Here is a 15,118-nt window from a genome sequence, read left to right on the forward strand (position 1 = left end):
AGCAACTGGGGTCAAGCGAAGGAACGGCGTTTGTCCGGTTCTCTCCCGTGCACGAGAAACATGAAGAACTTTGCCTACTTCGTGTTTTGCTTTGCTGTGTAATTATATTGTCTTCAACGTTCCAGCAAATAGGTTCAAGCTACAAACCTATCATCAAACATTCAAATATGAAACTGGCTCTTGGACCGCTTTCTTGAGAATTTGGAAACGCCCCAAACACTCTTTCAAAATCTCTTCCTTGGAAAGTCGTTATGTCACCTGTAAAAAACCTGTCACGGAAATTTGTGGGGGTATAAAAGCCGACGGCGCCACGCAGCAGCTGTTTGCAGCTCTCTCATCGGAGGAGGACGGGACTCCCTGCTGTAAGTCTCCCTTCTGCTTCGTGTCGCTTTGTACTATACTAATAATGCTTCTTGGACTATATCGCCCCCGTTTTAGTACATAACAGTATTCTTGAAATTAACTTTTAGATGTACTTTTTGTTCACCATAAATCTAGCATAATGTCATAATGTCTACAAGCGTATACTTAGAATATACTCGACTATCACAATACTAACCTTACACGTATACTATTAATTTACTTTTTAGTTTATATTTGACTTTCTTCTGATTGAAAATCAGTAATTAAAATGCAATTGAAACATATTTTTCACATGTAACAAATCTCTTCATTCCCCAGATATCAGATCTAACTATCAGAGGCTTCATTTATAAAGAGCTGCACCCATAGTTCAAGCACCAGAATTATATTGTGAACAGGTGAGAAAGTGTTTTGAGAGTTGAGGTTTATTATTGACCCTTTTCACTCACAATGAACAATTTCATTTTTTAAATTAATGATTTGCCCCACTTACTCTGTTCAACAGGTAAAAGATGCTGATGCTTAAATGTAGTTTGGTCTAAAAAAGGAAGAAAATACATACAAAGTAAACTAAAGGTTTACTTGCTTGTTTTTAAAGTATACTTAAATATTCTTTTTGGTAAGCGTGAGACTGGTTGTTTGATACAAAGTGGGCTGTAACAATGTTTCACATTGTTTGAATAAACAAATACATTTATTAACATATCAGGTATGGAACGCCAGGACTGCCATAATGAATTAATTAAATACACCATTAAATAATTAATTAAATGTGGAATTAATTAATTAAATAAATAGTTATGACACATGTAATTAATTAATTATTGACACATTTAATTAATTATTTATGTATTTCACATTTTAATTAATTATTGACACATTTAATTAATTATTGACACATTTAATTAATTATTTATTGACACATTTAATTAATTATTGACACATTTAATTAATTATTTATGTATTTCACATTTTAATTAATTATTGACACATTTAATTAATTATTTATGTATTTCACATTTTAATTAATTATTGACACATTTAATTAATTATTGACACATTTAATTAATTATTTATTGACACATTTAATTAATTATTTATTGACACATTTAATTAATTATTTATGTATTTCACATTTTAATTAATTATTGACACATTTAATTAATTATTGACACATTTAATTAATTATTTATTGACACATTTAATTAATTATTTATGTATTTCACATTTTAATTAATTATTGACACATTTAATTAATTATTTAATGATATATTTATTTATTTCATTTTGGCAGTCCTGGCGCCTGGCTCTCATCATGAAATAATTTTATCTGTCAACCTCACCCATCAAACTCAGGGGGCGGGGTTAACGCTGCCCATGCAGCTTCTCTAACATTTGATTGGTTGCCATGCAAAGTAAGTCAAAACAGGTCGATCCTAGATAATCGATTGCTTGTGTAGACTTGGGGCAGCCAGGTATCCCAGAATGCATTTCAAATCACAGGCAGCAATGTTGGTGGTGTAGTTTTAAAATACCCCGTTTTTCTGTCACCAACTACACTTTTAACAGTGTTTTAGCTGCGAATGTCGCGCTGTAATCTTCACATGTCGGGTCAGGTTGTCAACATAGAACATGTTTGCAAAGGTGCTCAGATGTTTTCAGAGATTTCAGTAGCTCTGCTAACAGTCAGCATGCAGAGTGCACCGAGGGGGTTACACTCTCCGTGTTCCACGTGTTGCATTCGCAGATTCTCATTTTCCCTCTTTCCACCTGGTCTTGTGTCTCTGTGCTTCTGTAACATAAAGAACGAGCTGACATTTTTCTCACGAAACCAGCGATCAGCTCAACAGACCCTCAGTTTACCTGCATGCATCCTCCTCCTCACCTGTCAGCTGTTTAACACCTGCTGCTAATTCAAGAAACACGCCCACGTTACCTGGTGATAGTCACAGTTTAACTGGGCAGCCGGTGCTCGATATTACGCAACCTCAGCACATTTTTCTGCACAAGATAAGTAAATATAGTTTTTCCCGAGCGCAGAGCTGCTGGAGCTTGTTTCCCAACAGAGCACTTTATAGGCGAACCCACTTCCAATCACCGGCACAGCTTTGAAACCTCACCTGAGTTTTAGCTCTCAGTGGTTAAACGCTGGACTTAATTCACTCAGGTTTTGTCTGTCGGGTCACGTTTACTTCGCTGTTTTATTTACAACTGAGCAAATCGGTTTGGCTGAGGTTAAAGTTACGTTTCAGAACTGCACAGTTTTACAGACGTTTAATGGTTCACTGGCACATGTGTTAGACTGAACCATTCGCTTTTCTTTATCTGGTGTGTTTTGGATTTAACAGTGAATTTTGAGATTAAACTGACTTTTAAAATGTTTTTATACAAAGAGGAAAGAGAAGGCGCATTTCCACCGAGAGGAGCAGAGTTTCCAACTACATGTTCATAATGCAGACTGCAACCTGGACAGAAATATTATATCATCTGTTTTTTAATAGTTATTCAACTGTATTCTAAGCACCAGCGATCTGTTAGAATTTTTAGAGTTTATTTAACTAAAAATAAATGAGGTTAACATATAATTTATGTGATTTTCTCTCTCTCTCTCTTTTTATTTATTTATTTATTTTTTTGCTTTTTCGGTCATGTTATGTTTAACTGTCAAAGGTTTGTTACAAACTATGAAACACATGGTGCAGACTTCTGGATGTTAGAAGAAAACTAATACTGCTAATAAGGCAGGAAGGTGTCCTTTAAAACTAAACATGTTAGTAGGACTTTACATCATAGTTTATGAAATAGCATGTGTATTTCAGTAATAGCTACTGATTTCAGTGTAGTGGTGAACAGTCACACAGCTCACGTGGGTGTTATCTGTGATACTCCTTAACTATAATTTATCCAAGTTAACTTCAGTTAACTCTGAGCGGCTGGATCGACGGAGGTCAGACAACAATTTTACATGTATGATCTTAAAACAGGACACAGCCATTATCCGTCCTGGCCTCATATCAAATGTGAACGCAGACTGAGTCTATGTTTGACGTTTGCTTTATATCTAATCTTCCTCTCAAACATTTAAACAGTCTGCAGCTGAGGGAACACAAACTCAAACTGTCGGAACAGGTTTGCTCGTTTCTTGCGTTCATTTGGTAATTTATTAAATGTATAACTGTTATTCTAATCTGCTGCTGAGTCTCTGACGCTGATGAAAATGCAGAAAACACAGATCACACCTGTTCAACCAATCGCTTTCATTCCACTTTGACAAACTGACGGTTCATCTACAGTGTTGCGTTAGACTGCTATATTTGTGTGTTCTTTATGCTGTAGATGTTCACGTCTCTGGAATAGTTGGCAGTAATAAGGATGCTTTTCTGTAAAATCATATTGATATGACCCGTGAATTATTCGTAGATGACAGTTAGATTAGTCAGCTGGGAAACTCTGGGTTACCTCAGAGAGCTGAAGATATCGTGGACATGCTGACCTCGCTCTGTGGTGTACAGGTCCGTTTACCCTCATGATTAATATTCACAATAAAAATATTAGCCGAACATCATGAAGTCTGTATGTGTGTCATAGTGTCGAACAACCTTTGTACAGTTAAAGCCAGCAGTTACTACATGAGGAAACACCAACGTTATCTCTTTTATGTGTTTATACGCAGGTCACGCTGATTACTGAACAAAAACCCAAAGATCAGCTGTTAATCGAATTTATTTGCTCTCTCTCCTCCTTAAACATGTTTTTAATGTTAGTTATAATTCAGAATTGGCGACTGAAACACGTAGGACACATAAGAACATCAGGAAATAAAACCCTGATAAATATAACCTCAGTAAAAGAAGTCAGTGTCAGCGGGGGTTATTACAGCTGTGTACCGGGGCCTGCGATTTGTCGGCGGTAATAACAGCTCGATTGCTTGCGAGGCGAGCGGGTCTATCCACGCTTTGCCGTGAGACTGAGCAGACATCTCCGAAATCATCGAAGCACTTTTGCAAAGAGGCTCTATCTTGACAAACCGACCAGACACATGAAGATTAAACCGTTACATTCTCAGCTAAAAAAATATTAAAACTGTATTTGGTGACACACACAAACAGGGTTTTTCAAAGTTCAGTTCTGTTAGTTTCCACATGCTGGTTGTTGTGTGCTAAAAACAATGGCCACCAGGCCAAAGCAATGGTTTTGAGTCGATCAGCGTTAACCCCGCCCCCTGAGTTTGATGGGTGAGGTTGACAGATAAAATTATTTCATGATGAGAGCCAGGCGCCAGGACTGCCAAAATGAAATAAATAAATATATCATTAAATAATTAATTAAATGTGTCAATAATTAATTAAAATGTGAAATACATAAATAATTAATTAAATGTGTCAATAAATAATTAATTAAATGTGTCAATAATTAATTAAATGTGTCAATAATTAATTTAAATGTGAAATACATAAATAATTAATTAAATGTGTCAATAATTAATTAATTACATGTGTCATAACTATTTATTTAATTAATTATTTCCCATTTTAATTAATTATTGACACATTTAATTAATTATTTAATGGTGTATTTAATTAATTCATTATGGCAGTCCTGGCGTTCCATAATCAGGTTCCATTCAGTTCAACGAATTAAATTTTATATGTTATACTACTCTCACAGTGAATCACATTTTATAGTAATACACTCTGAATGAGGATTTAAGTAATTACTCTACAGTAGAAAACAGAAATCCGGATGGTGTAATCGTATAATCTCAGTAACATCACCACTTGTTACATTTGCTGTATTTTACAGCTGTTTCCATGACTACGGTGAGTTACCGTGATAATAATGTAATCTCATGGAACAATTACATGCAAATTACAAACTGCAAACATCCTTTAGAGTTCTTTACTGTTGATTTTGCAGTACTAAGCTATGGAAATTACTGCAAAGGCTAACAGTGTACCGCAGCACGACCAGGCCGACGTGCCGCTGCGCGCACACCTGCAGGCTGAAAGCGCATCAGGCTGAATGAACCTGCCGTTCAGACCCGGGAGGCGGAGCTACTTTCACCTGAGATCATCTCTGTAACTTTCATTTACAGACAGGACTAACGAGGCTGAACGTTTGAATAACCACAGCAACACTACAGCTGTCATTACACGAACATGTTTATTTCATAGAGAAAAAATATCCAAAGTTTGATGCAAGTGAACAAAGCCTGTAGCTGATCGTGTGTAAATGTGGACGTTTTTACTTCTGCCTCCTTTTTCAGACACACAGTAACAATAATATTATTTATAATGTGGTAATGTTTGTCACTGCATCACTGTGGCGTCTGTGATGGATGACAGCGTTGAGCAGCGCGTTGAGCAGCGCGTTGAGCAGCGCGTTGAGCAGCGCGTCGAGCAGCGCGTCGAGCAGCGCGTCGAGCAGCGCGTCGAGCAGCGTCGAGCAGCGCGTCGAGCAGCGCGTCGAGCAGCGCGTCGAGCAGCGCGTCGAGCAGCGTCGAGCAGCGCGTCGAGCAGCGCGTCGAGCAGCGTCGAGCAGCGTCGAGCAGCGTCGAGCAGCGTGTCGAGCAGCGCGTCGAGCAGCGCGTCGAGCAGCGTCGAGCAGCGCGTCGAGCAGCGTCGAGCAGCGCGTCGAGCAGCGTCGAGCAGCGTCGAGCAGCGTCGAGCAGCGCGTCGAGCAGCGCGTCGAGCAGCGTCGAGCAGCGTCGAGCAGCGCGTCGAGCAGCGTCGAGCAGCGCGTCGAGCAGCGTCGAGCAGCGTCGAGCAGCGCGTCGAGCAGCGCGTCGAGCAGCGCGTCGAGCAGCGTCGAGCAGCGTCGAGCAGCGTCGAGCAGCGTCGAGCAGCGTTGAGCAGCGTGTCGAGCAGCGCTGGATCCTTCAGCAGCAGCTGTTCATGACGGATCCACTGAGCCCGATTCTGTCCTCTGACCTTCTCACAGGGCAGCGATGGCGATGAGCACCGACAACATGACCAGAAACATCCAGGCTACGAATATGCCCCGACGGACAAAGCGTGTCGCCCTGCTGATCAACAACATGCATTTCTACGATCCGGCATTAACCAGACACGGGGCTGACAAAGATGAGCAGGCCGTGGTCAACCTGCTCCACACTCTGGGATACGAGGTGGACAGACATCGGAACCTACCTGCACAGGTAACTTTCCTTCACTGAGGCTTGCGCTGCTTTTCCACAGCGACCCGACGACTGACGTCTGACTTTTTGCTCTTACAGAAAATGGACGAAGCTCTGAAATGGTTTAGCAGACGTCCGACGCTGCCCCTCACAGACAGCGTGTTTGTTGTTGTCATGTCCCACGGAGGCATGGGAACCATCTGTGGAACGGGCAATCACAGGATGGAAGTTGACCGAATTTATGAGCGCTTAAACTCTAGAAACTGTCCCGCGCTGAAGGACAAACCGAAGATCGTCATCATTCAGGCGTCCAGAGGAGGTGAGTCTCTGCTCGCGCGCTGCTGACGGCTGCTGTGAACATGGCGTCTCGCTAAGTGTTGTGTGTTTCAGTGCTCGTACCTGGAAGACTGGCTGTGCCCACAGATAAGACGAGAGCTCAATCAGTAAATCAAGCTGCTCCGCTGCACGCAGAAAAGGATTTCATCACTCTTCATTGCAGCGCGCCTCGTGAGTCCTGCAGCATCCAGTACTGATCGCTGCTGTCAGTCACACAGCTGCTCACACCTGTTTGTGTTTGCAGACATGGCTGCATACCAACACCCGGCGTACGGCTCCTTCTTCATCCAAAGTATCGCTGAGGTGTTCAGCAGTCGGTGCGTCCAGGATCCCATCGATGAACTCTTCAAAAAGGTACGTTTAAGAATATTCTGAACTCTTTGAAGGAGCCTCACAGCAGGTGGAGGCAAACACGACGAAGGTCTGAGAACCAGACAGGTGACCACAGGTGGTGCTCAAAGCCCCGCCCATTTGGCCTTTTACTCCATAAATGGAGGAAACGTGTTGGGGAACGTGTTCAATCTAATCTTTCTGTGGAGGCAAAGAGCCAAAGAGCTCGTCCTGTTACAGAACCTGGAGCACTGAAGCTTCTACATCATTTTCAGCCTGAAGAGTGACGCCTCCCTCAGTCTCCCTCAGTCTCCCTCCCTCCCTCCCTCAGTCTCCCTCCCTCAGCCTCCCTCCCTCCCTCCCTCAGCCTCCCTCCCTCAGTCTCCCTCCCTCAGTCTCCCTCCCTCAGCCTCCCTCCCTCAGCCTCCCTCCCTCAGTCTCCCTCCCTCCCTCCCTCAGTCTCCCTCCCTCAGTCTCCCTCCCTCCCTCCCTCAGTCTCCCTCCCTCAGTCTCCCTCCCTCCCTCAGTCTCCCTCCCTCAGCCTCCCTCCCTCAGTCTCCCTCCCTCAGCCTCCCTCCCTCAGTCTCCCTCCCTCAGTCTCCCTCCCTCAGCCTCCCTCCCTCAGTCTCCCTCCCTCAGCCTCCCTCCCTCAGTCTCCCTCCCTCAGTCTCCCTCCCTCAGTCTCCCTCCCTTAGTCTCCCTCCCTCAGTCTCCCTCCCTCAGTCTCCCTCCCTTAGTCTCCCTCCCTCAGTCTCCCTCCCTTAGTCTCCCTCCCTCAGTCTCCCTCCCTGGTCCTCCCTCCCTCAGTCTCCCTCCCTCAGTCTCCCTCCCTCAGTCTCCCTCCCTGGGCCTCCCTGGTCCTCCCTCCCTCAGTCTCCCTCCCTCAGTCTCCCTCCCTGGGCCTCCCTGAGCCTCCCTCCCTCATCCTCCCTAGGTGTCCTTGGGTCTCCCTCCCTCAGTCTCCCTCCCTCGTCCTCCCTCGTCCTCCCTCGTCCTCCCTGGGTCTCCTTGGGTCTCCCTCGTCCTCCCTCGTCCTCCCTGGGCCTCCCTGGGTCTCCTTGGGTATCCCTCGTCCTCCCTCGTCCTCCCTCGTCCTCCCTGGGTCTCCTTGGGTCTCCCTCGTCCTCCCTCGTCCTCCCTGGGCCTCCCTGGGTCTCCCTCCCTGGGTCTCCCTCCCTGGGTCTCCCTTGTCCTCCCTCGTCCTCCCTCGTCCTCCCTCCCTGAGCCTCCTTGGGTCTCCCTCGTCCTCCCCCGTCCTCCCTCGTCCTCCCTCATCCTCCCTCGTCCTCCCTCGTCCTCCCTGGGCCTCCCTGGGTCTCCCTCCCTGGGTCTCCCTCCCTGGGTCTCCCTCGTCCTCCCTCGTCCTCCCTCCCTGAGCCTCCTTGGGTCTCCCTCGTCCTCCCCCGTCCTCCCTCGTCCTCCCTCATCCTCCCTCATCCTCCCTCGTCCTCCCTGGGCCTCCCTGGGCCTCCCTCGTCCTCCCTGGGTCTCCCTGGGCCTCGCTCGTCCTCCCTGGGCCTCCCTCGTCCTCCCTCGTCCTCCCTGGGCCTCCCTGGGCCTCCCTCGTCCTCCCTGGGCCTCCCTGGGCCTCGCTCGTCCTCCCTGGGCCTCCCTCGTCCTCCCTCGTCCTCCCTGGGCCTCCCTGGGCCTCCCTCGTCCTCCCTGGGTCTCCCTGGGCCTCGCTCGTCCTCCCTGGGTCTCCCTCATCCTCCCTGGGCCTCCCTGGGCCTCCCTCGTCCTCCCTGGGTCTCCCTGGGCCTCCCTCGTCCTCCCTGGGCCTCCCTCGTCCTCCCCCGTCCTCCCTCGTCCTCCCTGGGCCTCCTTGGGCCTCCCTGGGTCTCCCTCCCTGGGTCTCCCTCCCTGGGTCTCCCTCCCTGGGTCTCCCTGGGCCTCCCTCGTCCTCCCTCGTCCTCCCTCGTCCTCCCTGGGTCTCCCTGGGTCTCCCTGGGCCTCCCTCGTCCTCCCTCATCCTCCCTGGGCCTCCCTGGGCCTCCCTCGTCCTCCCTGGGTCTCCCTGGGCCTCCCTCGTCCTCCCTGGGCCTCCCTCGTCCTCCCTCGTCCTCCCTTGTCCTCCCTGGGCCTCCTTGGGCCTCCCTGGGTCTCCCTCCCTGGGTCTCCCTCCCTGGGTCTCCCTCCCTGGGTCTCCCTTGTCCTCCCTCGTCCTCCCTCGTCCTCCCTCCCTGAGCCTCCTTGGGTCTCCCTCGTCCTCCCCCGTCCTCCCTCGTCCTCCCTCATCCTCCCTCGTCCTCCCTCATCCTCCCTGGGCCTCCCTGGGCCTCGCTCGTCCTCCCTGGGCCTCCCTCGTCCTCCCTCGTCCTCCCTGGGCCTCCCTGGGCCTCCCTCGTCCTCCCTGGGTCTCCCTGGGCCTCCCTCGTCCTCCCTGGGTCTCCCTGGGTCTCCCTCGTCCTCCCTGGGTCTCCCTGGGCCTCCCTCGTCCTCCCTCGTCCTCCCTCGTCCTCCCTGGGTCTCCCTGGGTCTCCCTGGGCCTCCCTCGTCCTCCCTGGGCCTCCCTCGTCCTCCCCCGTCCTCCCTCGTCCTCCCTCGTCCTCCCTGGGCCTCCCTGGGCCTCCCTGGGTCTCCCTCCCTTGGTCTCCCTCCCTGGGTCTCCCTCCCTGGGTCTCCCTTGTCCTCCCTCGTCCTCCCTCGTCCTCCCCCGTCCTCCCCCGTCCTCCCTCGTCCTCCCTGGGCCTCCCTGGGTCTCCTTGGGTATCCCTCGTCCTCCCTGGGCCTCCTTGGGCCTCCCTGGGTCTCCCTCCCTTGGTCTCCCTCCCTGGGTCTCCCTCCCTGGGTCTCCCTTGTCCTCCCTCGTCCTCCCCCGTCCTCCCTCGTCCTCCCTCGTCCTCCCTGGGCCTCCCTGGGCCTCCCTGGGTCTCCCTCCCTTGGTCTCCCTCCCTGGGTCTCCCTCCCTGGGTCTCCCTTGTCCTCCCTCGTCCTCCCTCGTCCTCCCCCGTCCTCCCTCGTCCTCCCTGGGTGATGTCATGGTGCTGGCTCAGAGACACGTTCTGTCCTCCTGTTCGTGGAGCTGATGCGTGGTCACAGTGTGATATTTCTCACCCACAGGTCATGCAGCGCTTCCGTGTGTCGGGCATGCAGCAGCTGATGCCGAGCGTGAAATTACACACCCTGACGAAGCCCTTCTACCTGCTTCCAGGTGAGTGCAGAAACATGAGGTTGGTGTGAGACTGTGACACCTGGATTATAAACCTGTGTTCATATAAATGCAGCTTCAGCGCTCAGACTGATTTCAGTGATGTGCTGCACGAGGACAGACACAGAGTTAGTGTAAACCTGTCATTTTGACCCCGGATGTACTTACAGGAAACGTGCAGGTGCCTACACGACCTGAGGATCGACGCGGGAGACCGGACGCTCTCAGGTAGGAGGAGGAGGACGGAAAGAGGAGAGCGGGAAGCCTCTCCTCTCTGCTTCTTTATTTTAAGCCTCACGTTTCCCTCCATGGCTGTAGATCTCTGCGTGTAGCTAGCACAGAGAGCGCCGCTCCATCACGCCTGTCTATAACAGTATGACAGCCATGTGATGTCCAAGTGTGCACGCTGACCCTCTCCTGCTTTCAGGGCGGAGCCTGCTGGAGTCCGATGGGTGAGGTCAGAGCTGAAGAAGTGTAAGTGTGTTTTTAATGTGACTCAAACAGCGCATCACTCATTCCTCCGAGCTTGGACAGACTGGACTTCTTTAAGCTTCTTGAAGACGCCTCATCCGAGGAGCTGCTTCAGGTCTTGGACCAAACAGTATTTAAACGCCGGTGGGAGTGTCCCTCAATGGTGACTCATCTCATGAGCTAAGGCGAAGCAATGTGACCCTGCCATACTGAGATCACCTGACCTCAGGCTGGACTGTAGGTCGTGCGCAGTCTGTGTCGTAAGCCACGCCCTCTGTCCAAAGTGGACACAGATGTGATGAAATGTGAACACTGGCATCCTCAGGGAGTGGCCTTTGACCTTTTGGAGCAGTGGTCCAGGTCAGTGTAGTCCACCTTCTGAACTGAAGCAGCCTCTCGGATGAAACATCTGGACAATCTCGGAGAAGTCCGGCTGTCTTGGTTCGGCTCCTGAGACCGCCGAGGCCTGGATGACTGACTGGATCGTGTTTGTTCTCTCATCAGATTGCTGTCAGCTCACCATCGACATGAACACGGTGAACAGGAAACTCACACTGTCCCCCCACACCAGGAAAGTGGAGTATCGGTCGGAGCCTCAGCGGTATCCCGATCATCCCGACAGATTCGACCGGGCTCAGCTGCTGTGCAGAGATGGGCTGGTGGGTCGCGGGTACTGGGAGGTGGAGTGGACCGGCGAGGTTTACATAGCGGTGAGTTACAGAGGGATCAGAAGGAAAGGAGACAGCAACGAGACCCTGTTCGGGTGGAACAACCAGTCGTGGAGTCTGTACTGCTCCGATACGTACACCGTCTGGCACGACGGCAAAGAAACGGCGCTCTCCTCGCGCTCCTACTCCTCATCCTCCCTGTCCGACTCTGGTAGGGCAGCGGTGTACGTGGACTGTCACGCTGGCACTCTGTCCTTCCTCAAGGTCTCCTTTGACACTCTGACCCACCTCCACACCTTCAAGACCAAATTCACTGAGCCCGTGTATGCCGGCTTCAGAGTCTTCACTGCGTCCTCAATGCGTCTGTGCTGAGTGGCACGGAGAGCGTCCACTCGTGGGTGGGCTAGGGTGGACGTGTTTTCAGAGTCATGGTGGAGGGAGCTTTCTCTCGCTTCTCTTCCAGGTCACATTTCTTTATCCTGGATGTGCTGGACTCGGGGTCAAAGGTGTGGCTGTAGTTCTGACCCAGGCGTCAGTGATGTTCCCGCTGTGCTCCTCCCTGCCTGAGGGTGGTGCTGTTCACTGGTTAAAGACTTTAACTGGACCGGGCTGGTTTGGCTCCGCTTCTTCCAACAGTCACATGCCTGCAGCGTGAGCGTGTTTTTAAACTTTGTGCATGTTGTAAATATTATAAACACGAATGTCTGACTGTGTGTGCAACACACTTCCTGTTGTGTCTGTGTGTGTGCGACACACTTCCTGTTGTGTCTGTGTGTGCGACACACTTCCTGTTGTGTCTGTGTGTGTGCGACACACTTCCTGTTGTGTCTGTGTGTGCGACACACTTCCTGTTGTGTCTGTGTGTGCGACACACTTCCTGTTGTGTCTGTGTGTGCGACACACTTCCTGTTGTGTCTGTGTGTGTGCGACACACTTCCTGTTGTGTCTGTGTGTGCGACACACTTCCTGTTGTGTCTGTGTGTGTGCGACACACTTCCTGTTGTGTCTGTGTGTGTGCGACACACTTCCTGTTGTGTCTGTGTGTGTGAGACACACTTCCTGTTGTGTCTGTGTGTGTGCGACACACTTCCTGTTGTGTCTGTGTGTGTGAGACACACTTCCTGTTGTGTCTGTGTGTGCGACACACTTCCTGTTGTGTCTGTGTGTGTGCGACACACTTCCTGTTGTGTCTGTGTGTGTGCGACACACTTCCTGTTGTGTCTGTGTGTGCGACACACTTCCTGTTGTGTCTGTGTGTGAGACACACTTCCTGTTGTGTCTGTGTGTGCGACACACTTCCTGTTGTGTCTGTGTGTGTGTGTGTGTGTGTGTGTGTGTGCGACACACTTCCTGTTGTGTCTGTGTGTGTGACACACTTCCTGTTGTGTCTGTGTGTGCGACACACTTCCTGTTGTGTCTGTGTGTGTGCGACACACTTCCTGTTGTGTCTGTGTGTGTGCGACACACTTCCTGTTGTGTCTGTGTGTGTGAGACACACTTCCTGTTGTGTCTGTTTGTGTGAGACACACTTCCTGTTGTGTCTGCACAGGAGGACACACACAGGGTTACGTGATCAGCTCGGGTAACCGGTGCAGGATTCGGGTTTCCCTGATTCCAGCGCACAGCTCAGACATGATCGCAGAGGAACTCCCAAACGGACGCCACCTGAGCACTGCCTCACTTACACAAGCACGCTCTACTGTGCTGAAGTGGCGACACCTGGGAGGTGGGAGTGTGCTGAGCGATGTTTGGAAACAGTCTGAACCCCAGCGTGATACCTGCTTGTGACGCTGACGCACACAAACCTGCAGGTCTGAACAAAGCTGCTCATTACACATGTCAGGAGCTCAGACATCAAACAAGGAAGCAGAGCGCGTTGAAGACGGCGAGCTGATCCTGCTGCTTCAGCACAAACCTCCCTCTGTGAACCTGCGTGTTGCTCACAATGATCAGTAAAGTCAGACTGCTGTTTGTCTCCAGCAGGTTTGTTCTACACAGCAAAGCTAGCAGCTTGGATTTCTGAAACTGCTCCTGCAGGTTATTCTTTTTGATGTTTGGAGTAGAATAATCCTCCAACCCATATTTAACCAGTATTTTAATCTTCCATTCACCGGCAAACTACAGTGAAATAACTGGAAACACAAATATTCTGTCAGTAAAATAAAATTACAGCCCAAATAAAACGTAATACAAAGTAAAATACACAAACATGCCGCCTGCACCTTTCTACCACACGTTCGTAAGCAGTTGCAGTCCATATCGTCCATATTTTCCTCTCATCCATGAAAACAAGCTTGTTTCATGAGTCCTCAGACTGGCAGCACAAGCACAACTCTGAAGTCCACCACTAGGTGGCAGCAACACAACATGGAACCAGATTAAACAGACAACTTTAACTTTGTAATCACAGAATAATTACATTTTTTAATTCATTTAAAAATATATATTAACGTGGAAAAAAAATTAAAAGTGTTTTCCTTCTTTATTCAAAGGTCATATTCGTCACATTGTCACGTTTCAGACACCTTATACGTCATCCTGCTGAGCGACCTCTGAACTTTAGCGTGGATGCTGCATACTTCTTCTCCTGTGTGTGTTTTAATAAACTCATTGTTTGATTGCACTCTTCTGAGCCTCTGCTGGTTTGTTTCATTGCTCCACATTTATTGAATTCGGGACAGCGACCTCTGAACCTTAGCATGGATGCTGTGTCCTGTTACAGGATGTTTCCCTCAGTCTGCAGGCTGGTTACAGAGACTGCTGCTGTTTATCAGGAGGATTATCATTATTATTACTGTTCTTTGACACTATAAATATATATGGTAGCAGGCTGAGGGGCGGAGCCTGTTCGTCTGACTGAGTTATCACAGCTGCAGTCACTCTGTCGCGGTTAATGTTCACATTACTGCAGCTGTTTGTTCTGTACTGAGTGTTTCCAGCAACGGCCGCCATGACAGAGACTGCAGTACTTGTTGGTGACCTCTGACCTCTGTTTGGGGCTGGTGCTAATAAAAGCTGCGTTCCTGTAGTTGAGCAGCGTATGGAGGCCAGGAACCGCAGGCCTATATGGAGACGTCCGTCCCCTCCTGTGCTTAAACTCGCCAGTGTTCTTTGAGGCGGCGCCGTGTGTGAGGAACCGGCGAGGCCGGAGACCAGAGTCCGAGCTGAGACAGAGCTCGCTCTGCCTCTCAGCTATATCACAGTAATCATTCAACACACGTATATTACTTTTATATGTCTATACAATGTTTGATTGAGGACTTGATTGCACTTTGGATTTTCAGCTGACCGCCCCAAACCTCTGCAGCAGTGCTGGCAGCGCTCGCAGGTGAGGCTGGCAGCGCTCGCAGGTGAGGCTGGCAGCGCTCGCAGGTGAGGCCGGCGGCGTTGTTCTCCTTTGTTTGTTTCTGCTAACAGCAGAACATTTAGCTGTAACACCATCTGTGGTATTCACAGAAATATGAACAGTACGATGAACAAGCAGCAGCTTCCTGAGCAGCAAACTCACAGAGGGAATAGATCAGCTGAGTGTGTGTGAGCGTGTGCTGTCTGTATATTATGTGTGTATTCATACCTCGTGCACTCGCTGATAGATATTGAGGCAGTGAAATGATTGCTGCTGTGTAATCTCTGACCAGAAAACTACAGTAAAAATGTACCGAAGAA

At 49.3% G+C, this 15,118-nt stretch overlaps 1 protein-coding gene across 2 annotated transcripts; it reads left to right on the forward strand.

Annotated features, from left to right (window-relative positions):
• Positions 1 to 287: 287 nt before the first annotated feature.
• On the forward strand, positions 288 to 12,122 carry LOC102799281 (caspase-1-like). 2 transcript variants are annotated; one of them, XM_087831879.1, is made up of 10 exons: positions 288 to 362; positions 682 to 761; positions 6,304 to 6,520; positions 6,599 to 6,818; positions 6,890 to 7,006; positions 7,080 to 7,189; positions 10,226 to 10,316; positions 10,484 to 10,541; positions 10,741 to 10,787; positions 11,289 to 12,122. In XM_087831879.1, the coding sequence occupies exons 3-10, from the start codon at positions 6,311 to 6,313 to the stop codon at positions 11,822 to 11,824; spliced, it is 1,389 nt and encodes a 462-aa protein (XP_087688005.1). In that variant the 5' UTR covers positions 288 to 362; positions 682 to 761; positions 6,304 to 6,310; the 3' UTR covers positions 11,825 to 12,122. The 2 variants fall into 2 exon arrangements, with proteins under 2 accessions (XP_087688005.1, XP_087688006.1); XM_087831880.1 differs by lacking the exon at positions 682 to 761 and having other exon boundaries at positions 343 to 362.
• The last annotated feature ends 2,996 nt before the right edge of the window (positions 12,123 to 15,118 follow it).

This window comes from Neolamprologus brichardi, chromosome 18, assembly GCF_056152115.1.
Source record: "Neolamprologus brichardi isolate AB-2024 chromosome 18, ASM5615211v1, whole genome shotgun sequence".
NCBI classification, from domain to species: Eukaryota; Metazoa; Chordata; class Actinopteri; order Cichliformes; family Cichlidae; genus Neolamprologus; species Neolamprologus brichardi.

Bases quoted from the DNA above. Each gene is read 5' to 3' on its own strand.
- LOC102799281 (XM_087831879.1), top strand. From the start codon at position 6,311: ATGGCGATGAGCACCGACAACATGACCAGAAACATCCAGGCTACGAAT. The intron at 10,317-10,483 runs GTGAGTGCAGAA...ATGTACTTACAG, and splicing joins GCCCTTCTACCTGCTTCCAG to GAAACGTGCAGGTGCCTACA. The intron at 10,542-10,740 runs GTAGGAGGAGGA...TCCTGCTTTCAG, and splicing joins GGGAGACCGGACGCTCTCAG to GGCGGAGCCTGCTGGAGTCC.